The sequence below is a fragment of the Podarcis melisellensis genome (assembly GCF_964234715.1).
Source record: "Podarcis melisellensis genome assembly, chromosome: 8".
NCBI classification, from domain to species: Eukaryota; Metazoa; Chordata; class Lepidosauria; order Squamata; family Lacertidae; genus Podarcis; species Podarcis melisellensis.
The window spans coordinates 14645650-14661285 of NC_138540.1; the positions used below are offsets into that span (position 1 = coordinate 14645650).

Consider the following 15636-nt stretch of genomic DNA (forward strand, 5'->3'; position numbering starts at 1 on the left):
CTGCTTTCTGATGAACTTTGGCCCATCTACCTAATATTGTCAACACTGACTGGCAGCAGCACTATACAATAGGAAAGCACTATACAATGTTTGGATTCGATATAAAGATTTGCTGGAAAGTAAAACTCCCAGGTGGTTGTCACCAATGGAAGCTAAGGCGGTGAAAAAACTTAATATGGATACTAATTGGCCAAAATATTGTGAAATCCTAGAACAAGATGGTGAGAAGTTTAAACTTCAGAGTTATGAGAAACTAAAGTTCAAAGTTCGAGATTGGCTACATTACCGTCAGATAAATGAGACATTTAAGCAGGACAGGAAAATAGGATTTCAGAAGGAGAGGTCAAAGTTAGAAACAGAACTGTTAGAACCCAATACTAAGAATTTGTCTAGAATGTATAACTTGCTGTTGAAATGGAATACACAAGATGAAACGGTGAAATCAGCTATGATTAAATGGGCACAGGATATCGGTCATGACGTTATGTTTGCTGACTGGGAACAGTTATGGACCACTGGTGTTAAATTCACGGCATGTAATGCCCTAAAAGAGAACATAATGAAAATGATTTACAGGTGGTACATGACCCCAGTCAAGCTTGCAAAAATTTACCATTTGCCCAATAATAAATGTTGGAAATGTAATGAGACGGAAGGTACCTTCTACCACCTTTGGTGGACCTGCCCAAAGATTAAAGCCTTCTGGGAAATGATCTATAATGAAATTAAGAAGGTCCTTAAATGGACTTTTCCTAAGAAACCTGAGGCTTTTCTCCTGGGCATGGTTGGCCAACTGGTGCCAAAGAAGGATAGGACTTTTTTTATGTACGCTACCACAGCAGCAAGAATTCTTCTGGCAAAGTATTGGAAGATGCAAGAACTACCTACTCTGGAAGAATGGCAGACAAAGGTGACAGACTTCATGGGACTAGCAGAAATGACCAGCAGAATCCAAGACCAGGGGAAAGAGACGGTGGAAGAGGACTGGAAGAAGTTTAAATTATATCTTAAAAACTGTTGTAAAATAGAGGAGTGTGGAGATGTCAAGGGGTAAGAAGTAGAGAAATACAGCGGTAATTATTAAGTTTAAAGAAATTTAATGAAAGGGAAGCAGTAGATAAACTGATTAAAGGGTTGCTAAAGAACTTCGGAATAAGGATGCAGCGAAAGGGAGGTATGGGGAAGTCGGTATATGTTTAATGTTGTGTATGTTTTTGTTTTGTAATGTGTATGTCTTTTATTATGTGTTTGGAAAATCAATAAAAAATTTTATATATATAAAAAAAACACTGACTGGCAGCAGCTTCTCCAGCCCAACCAGGAGAAGACAGAAATCGAGCCTTGAATCACAGGAAGCGGCCTTTTGCTGCGTGAAGCCATCAGTCCATCTAGCTCAGTATCTCCTACACTGACTGTCAGGGCCACATTCCCATCAAAAGTGGGGAGGGGGCAGGCATATGCCAGTAGGGGCGGGGCCAGATGAAAATGTGGGTGGAGCAACAGATATACATTTCGCCTTTGTACAGTAGACTAGTCCATCCATCCATCCATCCATCCATTCATTTACTGCATATATACCCCACCTCCCTACCCCCCCAGGTGTACATGGTTCTCCCCCTCCTCATTTAATCTCCACAACAACCCTGTGAGGTAGGCTTGACTGAGAGGCAGCAACTGGCTCAGGGTCACCCAGGGAGCTGCAAATTTGAACCCTGGGCTCTCCCAGGTCCTAGTCCGACCGTCTGTCCCATTGCACCACACTGGCTCCAGTTGTTAAAGGCAGCTCTCTATCCTTCATCCTCCTCCCCCAGGGCATTCTACAGTCCAAGCAGCTGCTAATCAGTCTCAAGCTCGCCTATGCAGGAAAACAATTCACTCGGAGTCAGAGCGGGGGGTAGGTGGGCTGAAAACCCTGCTCATTTCCCCTTTGTCCGGTTCCCAAGAGTGCAGCAAGGATTTTCTCTCTCCCCCCCCCCCACTTTGGCTGCTTAACCGAGATTAGATCGCAAGCCCACCCTCTTTCTCTCCAAGCACCCCTATCTCTCCGGCAGCTCCCACAGAGTCCCATGATCCCTTTTCAGGTCCTTATTGACTGCAATGAGATACCCCTCATTTCCCGGGTGCGATAAGCTTAAAGACCAGGGCTTATCATCAAAGCTCTAGCCATGGACACCTTTGATCAATTTACTCATTTGCTGACCGCAGACCCCGCTAGGATGGCTGATCTTCTGCCGGCCCGCCTGAGCCAAAGAATCACGCGTCTGCGGGGCTGTTCTAACATGCAGAAGGGCCCTGGGTTTGATTGCTGGGAACGTTCCCTGCTGGAAGCTCTGGAGAGCTACTGCCGGTCAGTGTAGAAAATACTGAGTTCAATGGACCAACAGTCTGACTTGGTAGAAGGCAGCTTCCTGGGTCCCCAGGAAGAACTTTTTTAAAAAACAACAATGCCCAAAACATATCACTAAAAAAAATTATGGATATATATACCGTATTTTTTGCTCTATAAGACTCACTTTTTCCCTCCTAAAAAGTAAGGGGAAATGGGTGTGCATCTTATGGAGCGAATGCAGGCTGTGCAGCTATCCCAGAAGCCAGAACAGCAAGAGGGATTGCTGCTATCACTGCGTAGTGATCCCTCTTGCTGTTCTGGCTTCTGAGATTCAGAATATATATTTTTCTTGTTTTCCTCCTCCAAAAACTAGGTGCATCTTGTGGTCTGGTGCATCTTATAGAGTGAAAAATATGGTATGTGTGTGTGTGTGTGTAAAGGGACCCCTGACTGTTAAGCCCAGTTGCAAACGACTCTGAGGTTGTAGCGGTTGTAGCGCTCATCTCGCTTTACCGGCCGAGGGAGCCGGCATTTGTCCGCAGACAGCTTCTGGGTCATGTGGCCAGCATGACTAAGCTGCTTCTGGCAAACCAGAGAAGCACATGGAAATGCCATTTACCTTCCCGCCAGAGTGGTACCTATTTATCTACTTGCATTTTGATGTGCTTTCGAACTGCTAGGTTGGCAGGAGCTGGGACTGAGAAACGGGAGCTCACCCTGTCGCAGGGATTCAAACCGGGGACCTTCTGATCGGCAAGCCCTAGGCTCTGTGGTTTAGACCATAGCACCACCCGCATCCCACTATATATAAAGTTTAAACAACAATAGACCGAAACCAACAAAAACTCACATCAACTTTCTAAACATCTGGGTAGGCTTGTCTAACGGAGACTGTTTTTAACAGGTGCCGAAAAGAAGACATGGAAGGCACTAACTAGCTTGAAATCAAAAGGCAGGGAGTTCCAAAGGGCAGGTGCTGCCACACTAAGTTCTTACACACATGGAATGGGTATGACGTGGCATGTGTAGCAGTGCTAGTTCCGCCGATCAATGAGGCTGAATGGTCACATATGGAGTAAGGTGATCTCATAGGAAAACTCTTCTCGCATTTCCTCATAGCGTCTGAATCAGGAGAGGCTGCGCAGTCCCTGGGCCACTGCCTGGGCTCAGCGGCGATATGGATGAGGAAAAAAGAAGCTGGGCTTGAATCCTAGCAAGACAGAGGCACTGAGTAGCTCCTGTGCCTGAGAAATTGGTCAGTTGCTTACCCTGGAAGGAGTTGCACTCCCTCTGAAGGAGCAGGTTCGCAGTTTGGGTTTGCTTCTGGGTCCAGCTCTGTCCACAGAGGCTCGGGGAGCCACATTGGCCAGAAATGCCTTTTACCAACTGAGTCTGGAGTCTGGAACAGGAAACCCTGGCTACACCCTCCAACATCTCTCCGATGAAAACAGGGACGTCCTATTCCATAGCCTCCAACATTTCTCCCGTGCAAATAGGGACATCCTAGAATGGTTCATGAGTTAGGTTATTTCAAGACTGGGTTTCTAACATGCACTCTACGTGGGGCTTCCCTCAAGCCTGATCCAGAAGCTGCAGTTGTATATATACTAATAGGGACACCTTGAAGTTGGCCCAGTAGCCAATCGCAGATCTCTGAGCCTCACTCCTATCAGCAATTATGCAACAGCATTCTGGACTAACTGCAGCTTCTGGATCAAGTATAAGGGAAGCCCCCCATAGAGAGCATTGCAGCAATCCTGTCTTGAAGTAACCAATGCACGAGCTACATAATCTAACGCCCCCCCTACCAGATCTTGCCCATCTGTGTTGAGCAAGATGGGCCCACGGCAGAACACCTGCTTTGCATGCAGAACATCCCAGGTGTTTGACTCAGCATAAAGGAAGCTTCCTTCGCATCTCTCACCAGCTCTACTTCATACCCTCCTCGAGCACTTTTTTTCCTGTCTGGAAGGTATCCTCGGGGTCACCTTCTGAACGGAGCACTGAGCGTGTGTAAGTACCAGCCACCTCCCAAGACACAAGGGCAAAATCTATTGCTCCACCCACCTTCGTTTCTAGTCCCACCCACCACCCACATGCGGCCCCTGACGGCTGCCACCAAGGGGAATGTGGCCCTCACTCTGGAACAGGTTCTCTGTTCCTAAAAGAGAGGATTGCCAGCCCTTCAAAGAGAGGACTGTCCTCTGCAAAAACGGGGCACCCAGCCACCCTCCCTGGGATAAGGTGGCTTCCTATATACACATTCTGCATCCATCTTCCCAAATACTTGACAGAGTCGTGTCTCCTCCTTATTTGAATGGCTTCCATCCTTGGCACCTTCTTCCCCTGCCTCCCCCCCACCCCGGTTGGGCCTCCTCTGCCCAAAAGCCTCCTCCTGGCTCCCCCCCCACGCAGTTCTCTTTGGGTCACTCCAGCCCGTCCAAATGGCTCGCCTGCCTCCGAATTCCAGAGGTCGCCTGCCTCATCGCGCTCTTCGCTCCAGCGTTAATGTGCTAATCTCTCATTTTCTCTCTCTCTATCTGGCCTGCCTGAACCCGTCTCCCAGGCTCCCTGATTAATCCACATAAAGCAGGACAATAAAAAAAAAGGAAAGGGGGGGAAGGCGTTTCAATTCTCTCTCGGCCAAGGCGGCATCGCTCAGTTGCTCTGAAGCCCCCCAGGCACACACAAAAAGACGGCGACAAAAGCCCTTCAGAAAATGCCGCAAGACGCAGTTCCAAATGTGGACTCTGGAGGCTGACGGGGGGCTAAATTAATCAGGAACTGCTCCATCTGGCTTAGTATTGTCGACACTGACTGGAAGTCGCTCTCTGAGGTTTTGGGGAGCAGGGCACCCTCTCAATTGCATGCAGACTACCTAAGCTATGGTCCTCCCCCCCCACGTCAGCCCATCCAGCTATTGTCTTCACTGAATGTCTAAAAAGAGGTAGACAAGGGCAGTAAAAATGATCAGGGGTGCTGGAGGAACACCAGCCGCATTAATGCTCTGTTTTATACAGGCAGACAGGCACATGCCGGATATCAAAAGCATAATGAGCAATTCATTATGACCAGCAGGATTGCAATCCTGGGATCAAGACCCATTGATCTCAGAAGTTCTTGACTTCTCACTGTGCATGGTTTCAATTTGTGACACGTGCTGAGCTTTAACCAAAGATCTTCAGCCGGCTGAAAGGCAACCCTTTTAGCTCCTCGATTAAAGCCACAAACAACCTCGTAAAAGAAGTGTTGCTGTTTCAAACTGCAAGCATGAAGCGGGAACCCTATTGAAGAAAAGGGAAGATGTACCCAGCCTCGGCTTGATTCTTCTCCCTCACTTTCTCCAACTTCCTCTCTACTTATGTGCGCTCTCTCTCTCTCTCTCTCTCTCTCTCTCTCTCTCTCTCTCTTCCTCATGAAAATTCATCAGCATTCTAGTGTGAACTTATTATGGTGTTCCGTCATGCACTGGCTGGGAGGCACCAGCTAGGGAACCCCCAAGGGAAGCAGGCTCAGAGCCAGGGGATTGGTGGTGGGATGGTGATAAATGAAAAGAGGGAGAAGACTGGAAGGAGGAGGTGTCAGAAGCTGAAGAGGCAACAGGCTTTAGTGAGCAGGAAGAGGCTGTGGCAGAGAGCAGTCCGGAACCAGAGGCAGAATCAGAGGCTGGAGGGGGTGGGGCAAGAGACAGAGTCAGGCAGGCTGCTGAAGAAGTCAGGGGGTCTCCACCTCCTGCTGCAATCAGCTCCCCTTCCTGCTGGTCTCCCAGAACCAGAAGAGGGCAGTATGAAGAGGGCAGAGCAGGGACAGGCATGTTGATGGAGTCTCTGATTGCTTGGGAAGGATCAGAGGGAGGAGGAGGCTTAGGCAACTGTGGGAAAACAGAGACCTTCAGTCCTCACAACTGCCTCATTGGGGCACGATCTATGGGGAAGAGCTGCTGTGCTCACTAGGTCTTTGCTCTCAAGCTGCTTGTTTCTTTGAATTAAGAGTTAACTTCTTGGGTATTGTTGGATACGATATAAATAGAAAGGAATGTAAGCTTTTTCTATATGCAGTAACAGCAGCAAGAATACTATTGGCCCAAAAATGGAAGCAAGAAGAATTACCAACGATGGAAGAATGGAGGATGAAATTAATGGACTATGCGGAACTTGACAAACTAACGGGAAGGATCCGAAACCGGCAGGACCAGAAGTTTACCGAGGACTGGAATAAATTTACGGACTATTTGAAAAGTATTTGTGACGACCAGATGACGTATGTAGGTTTGCAAGAAGTTCTGTGAGGAATAATATTAGAAATATTGCAAAAATGGAGAAGGAGATGTGATATGTTAAGAATGTAAAGGCAATATTAAGCTAGGAAATGCGTAAGAAGTGATTAAGACGGAGGATTATCAGAGGTGCTGATGGAAGTCCAATAAGAATGTATTTGTGATAAATTGTGTGGTATGTTTTATAATTTTGTAGGTTAAAAACCAATAAAAATATTTATATATATATATAAAAGAGTTAACTTCCCTGACACTATGTGAGCTAGTACTGGCCTGCTCCTGGCACCCGCCCCAGACATGTACACATTTTTTGCAAAGCAAGTTTCACTGCCATGTTTTGCATGCCATTTTCGTCAACGTATGCACAGGCTGCGGAACAGCATTGCAAAATGTCACGTTGGAAGATGGAGCGATCTTGTTTTTTGCTACTCTGGAGGGCAGGACCCAATCCAGTGTCTTCAGGTTACAAGAAGGGAGATTCTGACTAAATACTAGGAAGAACTTTCTGATGCTAAGAACTGTTCGACAGTGGAACAGAGGTGGTGGACTCTCCTTCCTTGGAGGTTTCTAAGCGGAGGTTGGATGGCCATCTGTCATGGATACTTTAGTTGAGATTTCCTGCATTGCAGGGGGTTGGACTAGATGACCCTTGGGGTCCCAATTCTATGAAAAAATGGCTGCATTTTGGCTCATGCACTTTTCAGGATGAGCCAATCTGATAAATTCATCTTCAAATGCAAACTGAATTCAAATTCTCTTTCTCTTTCCATCCCCCATCCCTAGAGCCATTGAGGTGCAGTGGTTAGAGTGCTGGATGAGGACCTGGGAAACGAGGGTTCAAATCCCCACTCCGCCATGGGGGGGTGTCTCACTCTCAGCCTAGCCTACCTCGCTAGGTTGTTGTAGGGATAAAATGGATAGGAGAACTATGTATGCTGCATTGAGAGCCTCGGAAGAAGTAAGGTAGGATATAAATGTAATAAACAATAATAATAATAGCCCAAGGCGTGACAAAATTGTTCCAATCAAAACAGCCAAATTAGTGGGGCCTTTTGCAAAATGAAAAGGGGGGGGGGGGAAATCAAGGTTGAAAAATAAAGATGGGACATAGTTTGTATGGTTAAGCTTACATATACGGTGACAACCAGAGAGGGCAGACAACGATTTCATTGAAAAATGCAGCTTTTCATAATGCGCTGGAGTAATAAGGTACAAGGGACATGGGTGCCGCTGTGGGTTAAACCACAGAGCCTAGGACTTGCTGATCAGAAGGTCGGCGGTTTGAATCCCACTGATGGGGTGAGCTCCTGTTGTTCGGTCCCTGCTCCTGCCAACCTAGCAGTTCAAAAGCACGTCAAAGTGCAAGTAGATAAATAGGTACCGCTCCAGCGGGAAGGTAAACGGCGTTTCCGTGCGCTGCTCTGGTTTGCCAGAAGCGGCTTCGTCATGCTGGCCACATGACCCGGAAGCTGTACGCCGGCTCCCTTGGCCAGTAAAGTGAGATGAGCGCCGCAACCCCAGAGTTGCCACGACTGGACCTAACTGTCAGGGGCCCCTTTACCTTTAATAAGGTACAGGAGAATGTAAACCTATTTGTTGTATGTGGAACTTTTGGGATACTAATTCATTACATGTGAATTTGCAATGGAATTCTTTTCCTATATATTTGGCTCCCGATAGCTTCTTTTATTCTACTTCAACTGCATTTCATTTGCCATCTACTAATATATTTTGTTGCATTTTATTTGTAAATAAATATATACCAAAAAAGAAATGGGGGGAAAGTTGGAAAATCGATGTCCACATGCTCAGCAGGCCCTATTTATAAAGTTGAAAAGGCTTTCAGCTTCGAAAGGAAAGGATCTCTGTTACAAAGGCACCTGCAGGAACCCCTCTTTTCTCTTCCAATGCACCCCACCCCCGTCCTTCAAATCCCAGGGCAGAGCCCCAACTTGGAAAATAAACTTCTCTCTTTTCACATGAGAAAAAGAAGCAGGAGAGAGAGAGACGTGTTTTTGCTCCGGTTTTTCCCACTGCCCTCAGCCCAGGAATCTAACTGACAGCAGCAGATGGCTCTTCTGGTTGGGGGTGGGAGGCGGATGAAGGAAGAAAGGAAAAGTTTACTGGAAAGAAATGCCAGCTTTGTGGGATCCTTTAGGTTAAAAGTTTACGGAGCGAGGGCTGTATGTGATACTGAGCTGTTGGGATCTCAGCAAAGCTTTCTGCAAGAAGGAGGGGAGAGAGGCAGAGAAAAACTGCAGCCTCTGTTTCCAAATGCCTTCTGGAAATAGGAAATCCATTCGATACAAAAATTAAAAAGTTACATATAAAAGAAGAGGTTTGCTGGATCAGGCCAATGGCCCATGTAGCCCAGCATCCTGGTGCCACAGTGGCCAGCCAGATGGCCCAACGGGAAGCAGGTCCCAATCCCAAGAGCCATCTCTGCTCCTGCCCAAAGCTGTCAACTTTCAGATTTGAAAATAAGGGATCAGCAGCCTTGAAAATAAGGGATCAGCAGCCTCCCCTGTCCCTGGGACAGTCTACGGGATATTTAACAATCTGGGATAGCAGCGGGAAGCACTGGGAAACGGCGCTGGAATAAGGGAATTTCCCGCAAAAAAAAGGTAAGGTTGACAGCTATGCTCCTGCCGTTTCCAGAAACTGGTTTTCAGAAGCACCCCTGGCCCCAGCAACGGACCAAGCCTGCTAGCTTGTTTCTCAAAGGCATTTTTGAGAACAGGATGCTGAACCAAATGGCCCGGTGGCCGTGATCCAGCGGCCTCTTCTTTAACCTGCAAACATGGCCCAAGTACTGTCACACACTAAATTCAACAATATACAGTGGTACCTTGGGTTACATATGCTTCTGGTTACATACGCTTCAGGTTACAGACTTTGCTAACCCAGAAATATTACCTCGGGTTAAGAACCTTGCTTCAGGATGAGAACAGAAATCGTGCTCCGGCGGCGCGGCAGCAGGAGGCTCCATTAGCTAAAGTGGTGCTTCAGGTTAAGAACAGTTTCAGGTTAAGAATGGACCTCCAGAACAAATTAAGTACTTAACCCGAGGTACCACTGTACATGGGTATAGCTGTAGCCAGCAAGATGCCCCACGCAGGACCTGATGGCAGCAGCACTCTCCCAACCAAGGGTTTGCAAATACTGCCTCTGAAAGTGGCAGAACATAGCCATTGTGGCTATAATAATAATAAATAATATATTTTATTTATACCCCGCCCTACCCAGCCAGAGCCGGGCTCAGGGCGGCTAACACCAATAAAATTTCAGTAAAAACATAATAAGAAAAAAGAAAAAGAAAAAAACACAATTTAAAATACAGGTTAAAATGCAATTTAAAATGCAGCCTCATTTTAAAAGTCAAAACCATAAGGGGAGGGAAACATAAGGGTCAGACTGAGTCCAAACCAAAGGCCAAGCGGAACAGCTCCACCTTGCAGGCCCTGTGGAAAGATGTCAAGTCCCGCAGGGTCCTAGTCACTTTTAACAGAGTGTTCCACCAAGTCGGGGCCAGTACTGAAAAGGCCCTGGCCCTAGTTGAGACCAATCTAACCACCTTGTGATTTGGGACCTCCAAAATGTTGTCATTTGTGGACCTTAAAGTCTAGTCGCCACGGACAGCATTTGGTTCTGTCTAATCCTCTGCTGAAGCCATCCATGTTGGCGGCCCCCACTGCCACCTGTTTGAGGGAGAATCCACTGCGGGCTTCACAAATGGAGCATTTGGTAACAGGATGCTGGGCTCAATGGACCTTTGGAGTGGGGTCTTCTTGTGATCTCGGCAGAGAGTTAAAGGAAGGCAGGGGGAGCCAGGAGGCAAGAGGGGGTGGCTGCTTTGCAGGCTCAGGTTCCAGGAGAGACTCCCCTAGGAAGACAGGGCTTTTTAGTTCCTTCTATGTTGGAACTCCTATTTGGGGACTTCCCTGGCTTTTTTCCGGCCCATGTAAGACCAGTCTGGATAGTTAGCCTTGACGTTAGCCCAACCTGGATAGGGGGGATGACGTTTTCATCCCCCCAAAAGTTTTTGATTTGAGTTTCCACTGAAATGAGGCTGCATTTTAATGTTTTCATGTTGTATTTTAATCTTGTTTTTTAAGCTGTATTTCAATCAATTGTTTTTATATTAGGTGTTAGCCGCCCTGAGCCCAGTCTTGGCTGGGGAGGGCAGGGTATAAATAAAATTTATTATTATTATTATTATTATTATTATTATTATTATTATTATTATGAAAAGGCAAGGTGACAGAAGTTTACAAAATGATAAATGGCACGGAGGAAAAGGATGGAGAAAAGCTTTTCTCTGTCTCTCGTAAGAACTGGAAATCGTGGGCATCCAGCTGAATGTTGGAAGATTCAGGACAGATTAAAGAAAGCCCTTCGTGCGGCACATGGTTAAACTGTGGAACTCCCTGCCACAGGAGTGGCTTTAAAAGAGGATCAGACGACCTCGTGGAGGGCTATAAATGGCTCCTAAACATGACAACCATGTTCACAAGAGGAGGCACTGATGCTTCTGAATACCAGCTGTGGCAACCGCAGCAGGAGAGAAAGTTCTTGTGCTCAGATTCTGCCCATTGGGGCATCTGGTTGGCCACTTTGGGAACAGGATCCTGGATGGGCCAAGGGTCTGATCCAGCAGGCTCTTATGTTCCCAGAGAACTCCCGAAAGGAATGTGCCTCCTCAATGGAAGTGTAAAAATGACTGTGCCAATTCTATCATTTGGGGGATGAGAAATGCTCCATGATGTTATCCCCCCATTGCACGTTGATGTTACCAACCTAACTGTCCATGGAGGTGCAGGTCAATTCTGTATCCAGGGCAGCTGTCTACCAGCTCCATCTGGTACACAGGCTGAGACCCTACCTGCCTGTGGACTGTCTTGCCAGAGTGGTGCATGCTCTAGTTATCACCCGCTTGGACTACTGCAATGCGCTCTATGTGGGGCTACCTTTGAAGGTGACCCGGAAACTACAACTAATCCAGAATGCGGCAGCTAGACTGGTGACTCAGGGCGGCCGCCGAGACCACATAACACCGGTCTTGAAAGACCCACATTTGCTCCCAGGACGTTTCCGAGCACAATTCAAAGTGTTGGTGTTGTTCTTTAAAGCCCTAAACGACCTTGGCCCATTAGACCTGAAGGAGCGTCTCCACCCCCGGACACTGAGGTCCAGCTCCGAGGGCCTTCTGGCGGTTCCCTCACTGTGAGAAGCGAAGTTACAGGGAACCAGGCAGAGGGCCTTCTCGGTAGTGGCGCCCTCCCTGTGGAACGCCCTTCCAGCAGACGTCAAAGAGATAAACAACTACCTGACATTCAGAAGACATCTGAAGGCAGCCCTGTTCAGGGAAGTTTTTAATGTGTGACATCTTGATGTATTTTTAATTTTTGTGGGAACCCGCTCAGAGTGGCTGGGGAAACCCAACCAGATGGGTGGGGTACAAATAAATTATTATTATTACTATTATTATTATTATTATTATTATTACTCTCTGCCTCCAAATTCTCCCATGAGAAGGTGATGCTGGACTGGAGGTGGGTCATTGGCCTGATCCAGGAGGCTTTTCTTATTATGTTCAGCCTCCAGTGGCATCTCCAAGTAGGGGTGGGGTGGGGAGATCCACTCTTGAATTCTTCAGAGCCACTGCCAGTCAGTGCAGGCACCACTAAGCTAGGTGGACGAACGCCCTGTCTCTGCCTAAGGCGGCTTCCTGCGCTCCAGCCTACAGAGGGAAAAAGAGAAAGAGACGCATTGCAGGACGCTTCGCCGCGCAATTGAAGGTCGGGCATTTCCCCCCGGAAAAGAACTTGTTCCTACACGGCGATAAGCCGAAGCAATGAATTCTGATCCCCGCCAGCCCGGCCTTTGCAAATTTGAGAGCGGGCAGAGTCTCTTTCAGGGGGGCAGAAGGGAAAGAAAAAGGGAAATCCGTAATGCCTCTCCCTCTGCAACCATAATGCCAGGATGTTCCCAATCTGCTTTGAGGGATGGAAAGATTAAGAATAATAAAAAAAAAAAAAATTGCAATAAAATATGTGTGAACGAGGGGGTAATTGTGGACAAATGCAGCATTCAAATTCATTTTTCCACCTCTTTTACACACCATTTCAATCTTATTTTCTGCTTATTAATGAGATCTTGTTGGCAGGGGTGGGCAGAAGCTGCCCAGTTTTGCTGGGTAATTGCACATAATTTCCTTTCTACTAGTGATTTGCATCTGATCTTCCCCCCACCCTAATTCTTTGCTATTTAACACCCCCTTCTACTTCTCTCCCCTCCTTCCCAAATCTCTCCCTCCTCCTCCTCCTCCTCCTCCTCTTCTTTCCATCCCTGGTCAGGCAATACTTCATTTAAATGCTTATTACACTTAAACAGACACTGAAGGAAAAGGGAGGGGAGGAGAGGAAATGAGACAGAAGCCAACCAAGTCAAGAAAAGGCCTGACACAATCACCCTCTGCCACTCACGCTCTCCTTTAGTGATGTAACACCCTTAAGGACCGTGGGTTAACTTCGCCAAAGACCTATTCTGTACTATTTATAATGTGGTCACTTGGGGGATACATTTAACACGTGTTAGGAAGCTGTAGTGATGTATGGAAGTGAGAGCTGGACCATCAAGAAGGCTGATCGCCAAAGAATAGATGCTTATGAATTATGGTGCTGGAGGAGACTCTTGAGAGTCCCGTGGACTGCAAGAAGATCAAACCTATCCATTCTGAAGGAAATCAGCCCTGAGTGCTCACTGGAAGGACAGATCCTGAAGCTGAGGCTCCACTACTTTGGCCACCTCATTAGAAGAGAAGACTCCCTGGAAAGGACCCTGATGTTGGGAAAGATGGAGGGCACAAGGAGAAGGGGACGACAGAGGACGAGATGGTTGGACAGTGTTCTCGAAGCTACCAGCATGAGTTTGACCAAACTGCAGGAGGCAGTGGAAGACAGGAGTGCCTGGCGTGTTCTGGTCCATGGGGTCACGAGGAGTCTGATATGACTAAACGACTAAACAACAACAACAAGGAAGCTGCTTATTTGGTCCATCTTGCTCAGAATTGTCTACACTGAACAGCAGCAACGGCCCTCCAGGGTTTCAGGCCGGGCAAGGATCCAGCATTACTGATGGACTTTGAACTTGTTTGGGCCCAAAGAAAATATAAGGTGTGTTCTTTCTGTCAACTAATTGGGATGGCTCAGAATTCCCTTCATAGTGCTTTTCAGGGATTCTTCAGCTGTGATTCTTGCACTCACAGTGGACTGGATTAGATGATGTTTGGTGGTCCTTTCCAACTTTACTGCCCCTGGCTACCTCCATCACAACTCGTGACTTCTTCTAATACAAGAATGGGGTTCCTCCTGCGTCTCTCCAGATATCGCTGGACTACAACTCCCATCATCCCTGACGATTGGCCATGCTGGGTGGAGCTGATGTGCATTGCAGTCCAACCATGTCTGGGAGACAAAATAAATATGCAGATTTGTCTAATCACATATTGCAATAGGAAGATGCATGGACAAAGCATATTGGTATCTACGATTCGTCTCCCACTATTGCGGTTAGCAGAGAGTACCCGGAACTATTCATTCATGGTTTTCAAACAGAGGCTCTCAAATACAACACCGGAATTCACTGGTTAATTTGTCTGCAAAGTCACATCTCAAAGCAGCTTAAGGAAAAAACCTTCATGGCAAATCACAAAAAACAAGGCTGACCATTACATCTGTAGATCAACAGCAAATCCTAAAACCAGCTGTGCCAGCAAACCAAAGTCCTGAAGGCGTAAGAGGGCCTTTACGCAGTGTCTGCATTGCAACAGAATCGGGGCTAAGCAGACATTGTGGGATGTCCTCAAATATGTGGTGGCACTTTGTGAAAGGTCCTTCCTTCCTTCCTTGAAGGGCTCCGTTTCCGTCTTTGACTGGGTGACCTGGCACTGCCACAGATCTAAAACTAGTTTGGCCTCAGCTGCAGACCTGTAGAATTGTTTAACTGGCTAACTGGGTTTGCTTCTTTCCTCCACCCTTCCAATCCCCTTTCCTTTTGTGTCGCGGCTATTAGATTGCAAGCTTGAGGAAAGGGAATCATTTCCGATATTGGTAAGCAACTCTGGGAGTCTTCTGAGGAAGAGTGGGGGGAAATAAGAAACGGGGAACCTGTAGCTTTCAAAGTATTGTTGGACTCCAAATTTCATCAGCCAGGGTAGGGTTGATGGGAGCTGTCGTCCAACGCCTTCTGGAGGGCTGCAGGCTGCCTATGCCGGCTTTATACAATAAGCAAATGAACAAAACTCTGCGGCGCTCAACTAAGGACACGTGGGAACAGCCATGCGTTCTCCCAGTTTCCTCAAGCACTGCCTACAGTTTAGGCCGGAGACGATAGCAAAACACAGGTGAGCAGCCTACCTGGGGAGAGAGGCCATTGCTGACAGGGTTCATGTGATTGGCAGGAGCTGCGGGGTTCATGAAGCTGTCAGAGTAGGTGGAGAAGCCGTGTCGGGTCCCGTAGGCGGAGCTGGAGTCTGCGGCGGCGGCAGCCAACCCTCCCTGGTGCATGGTGGATGGTGGGAGAGGCTGGGGTCTGTGCACAGTGCTGCCCCCATCTGTGGGGAAAAGAAGCACTGGGTTAGAAGCGGTGGCTGCCATCACCTAACCATCACTGTGTTCCTTTGGGGAAAGGATGGCAGGATGGAGGTGCCATCTTGACCTGAGGCCCAGTGGCGTAGCGTGGGTTGTCAGCACCCGGGACAAGGCAAGTAATTTGCGCCCCGTAACCCGTGGACTTGCGCCCCCTAACCCTAACCCCCAGATGTTGCGCCCGGTGCGGCCGGCCCCCCCTGCACCCCCCATGCTACGCCACTGCTGAGGCCCAAATCATGTTCCCACCATCTGTTTCAGTGGAGGTCTGGTCCATTGGGGTGAATGGGGCTTCTTTCTTACAACTAGTCCAGCGGGTGGCCCTGCCTGTCACCTTCCCCCTCCTCATCAAGTTGGAAGGGACCCTGAGGATCATCCAGTCT

The 15636-nt window shown here is 47.7% G+C and overlaps 1 protein-coding gene across 5 annotated transcripts in view; it reads right to left on the minus strand.

The window, feature by feature from the left end:
- The window catches only part of PAX7 (paired box 7), a 169847-nt gene that overhangs the window by 43029 nt on the left and 111182 nt on the right, over positions 1 to 15636 (minus strand). For all 5 annotated transcript variants that reach the window (XM_081923688.1, XM_081923685.1, XM_081923687.1 and 2 more), the window contains one exon: positions 15023 to 15219. In XM_081923688.1, coding sequence (XP_081779814.1) covers positions 15023 to 15219 — 197 coding nt within the window. The remainder of the gene's footprint in view (positions 1 to 15022; positions 15220 to 15636) is intronic.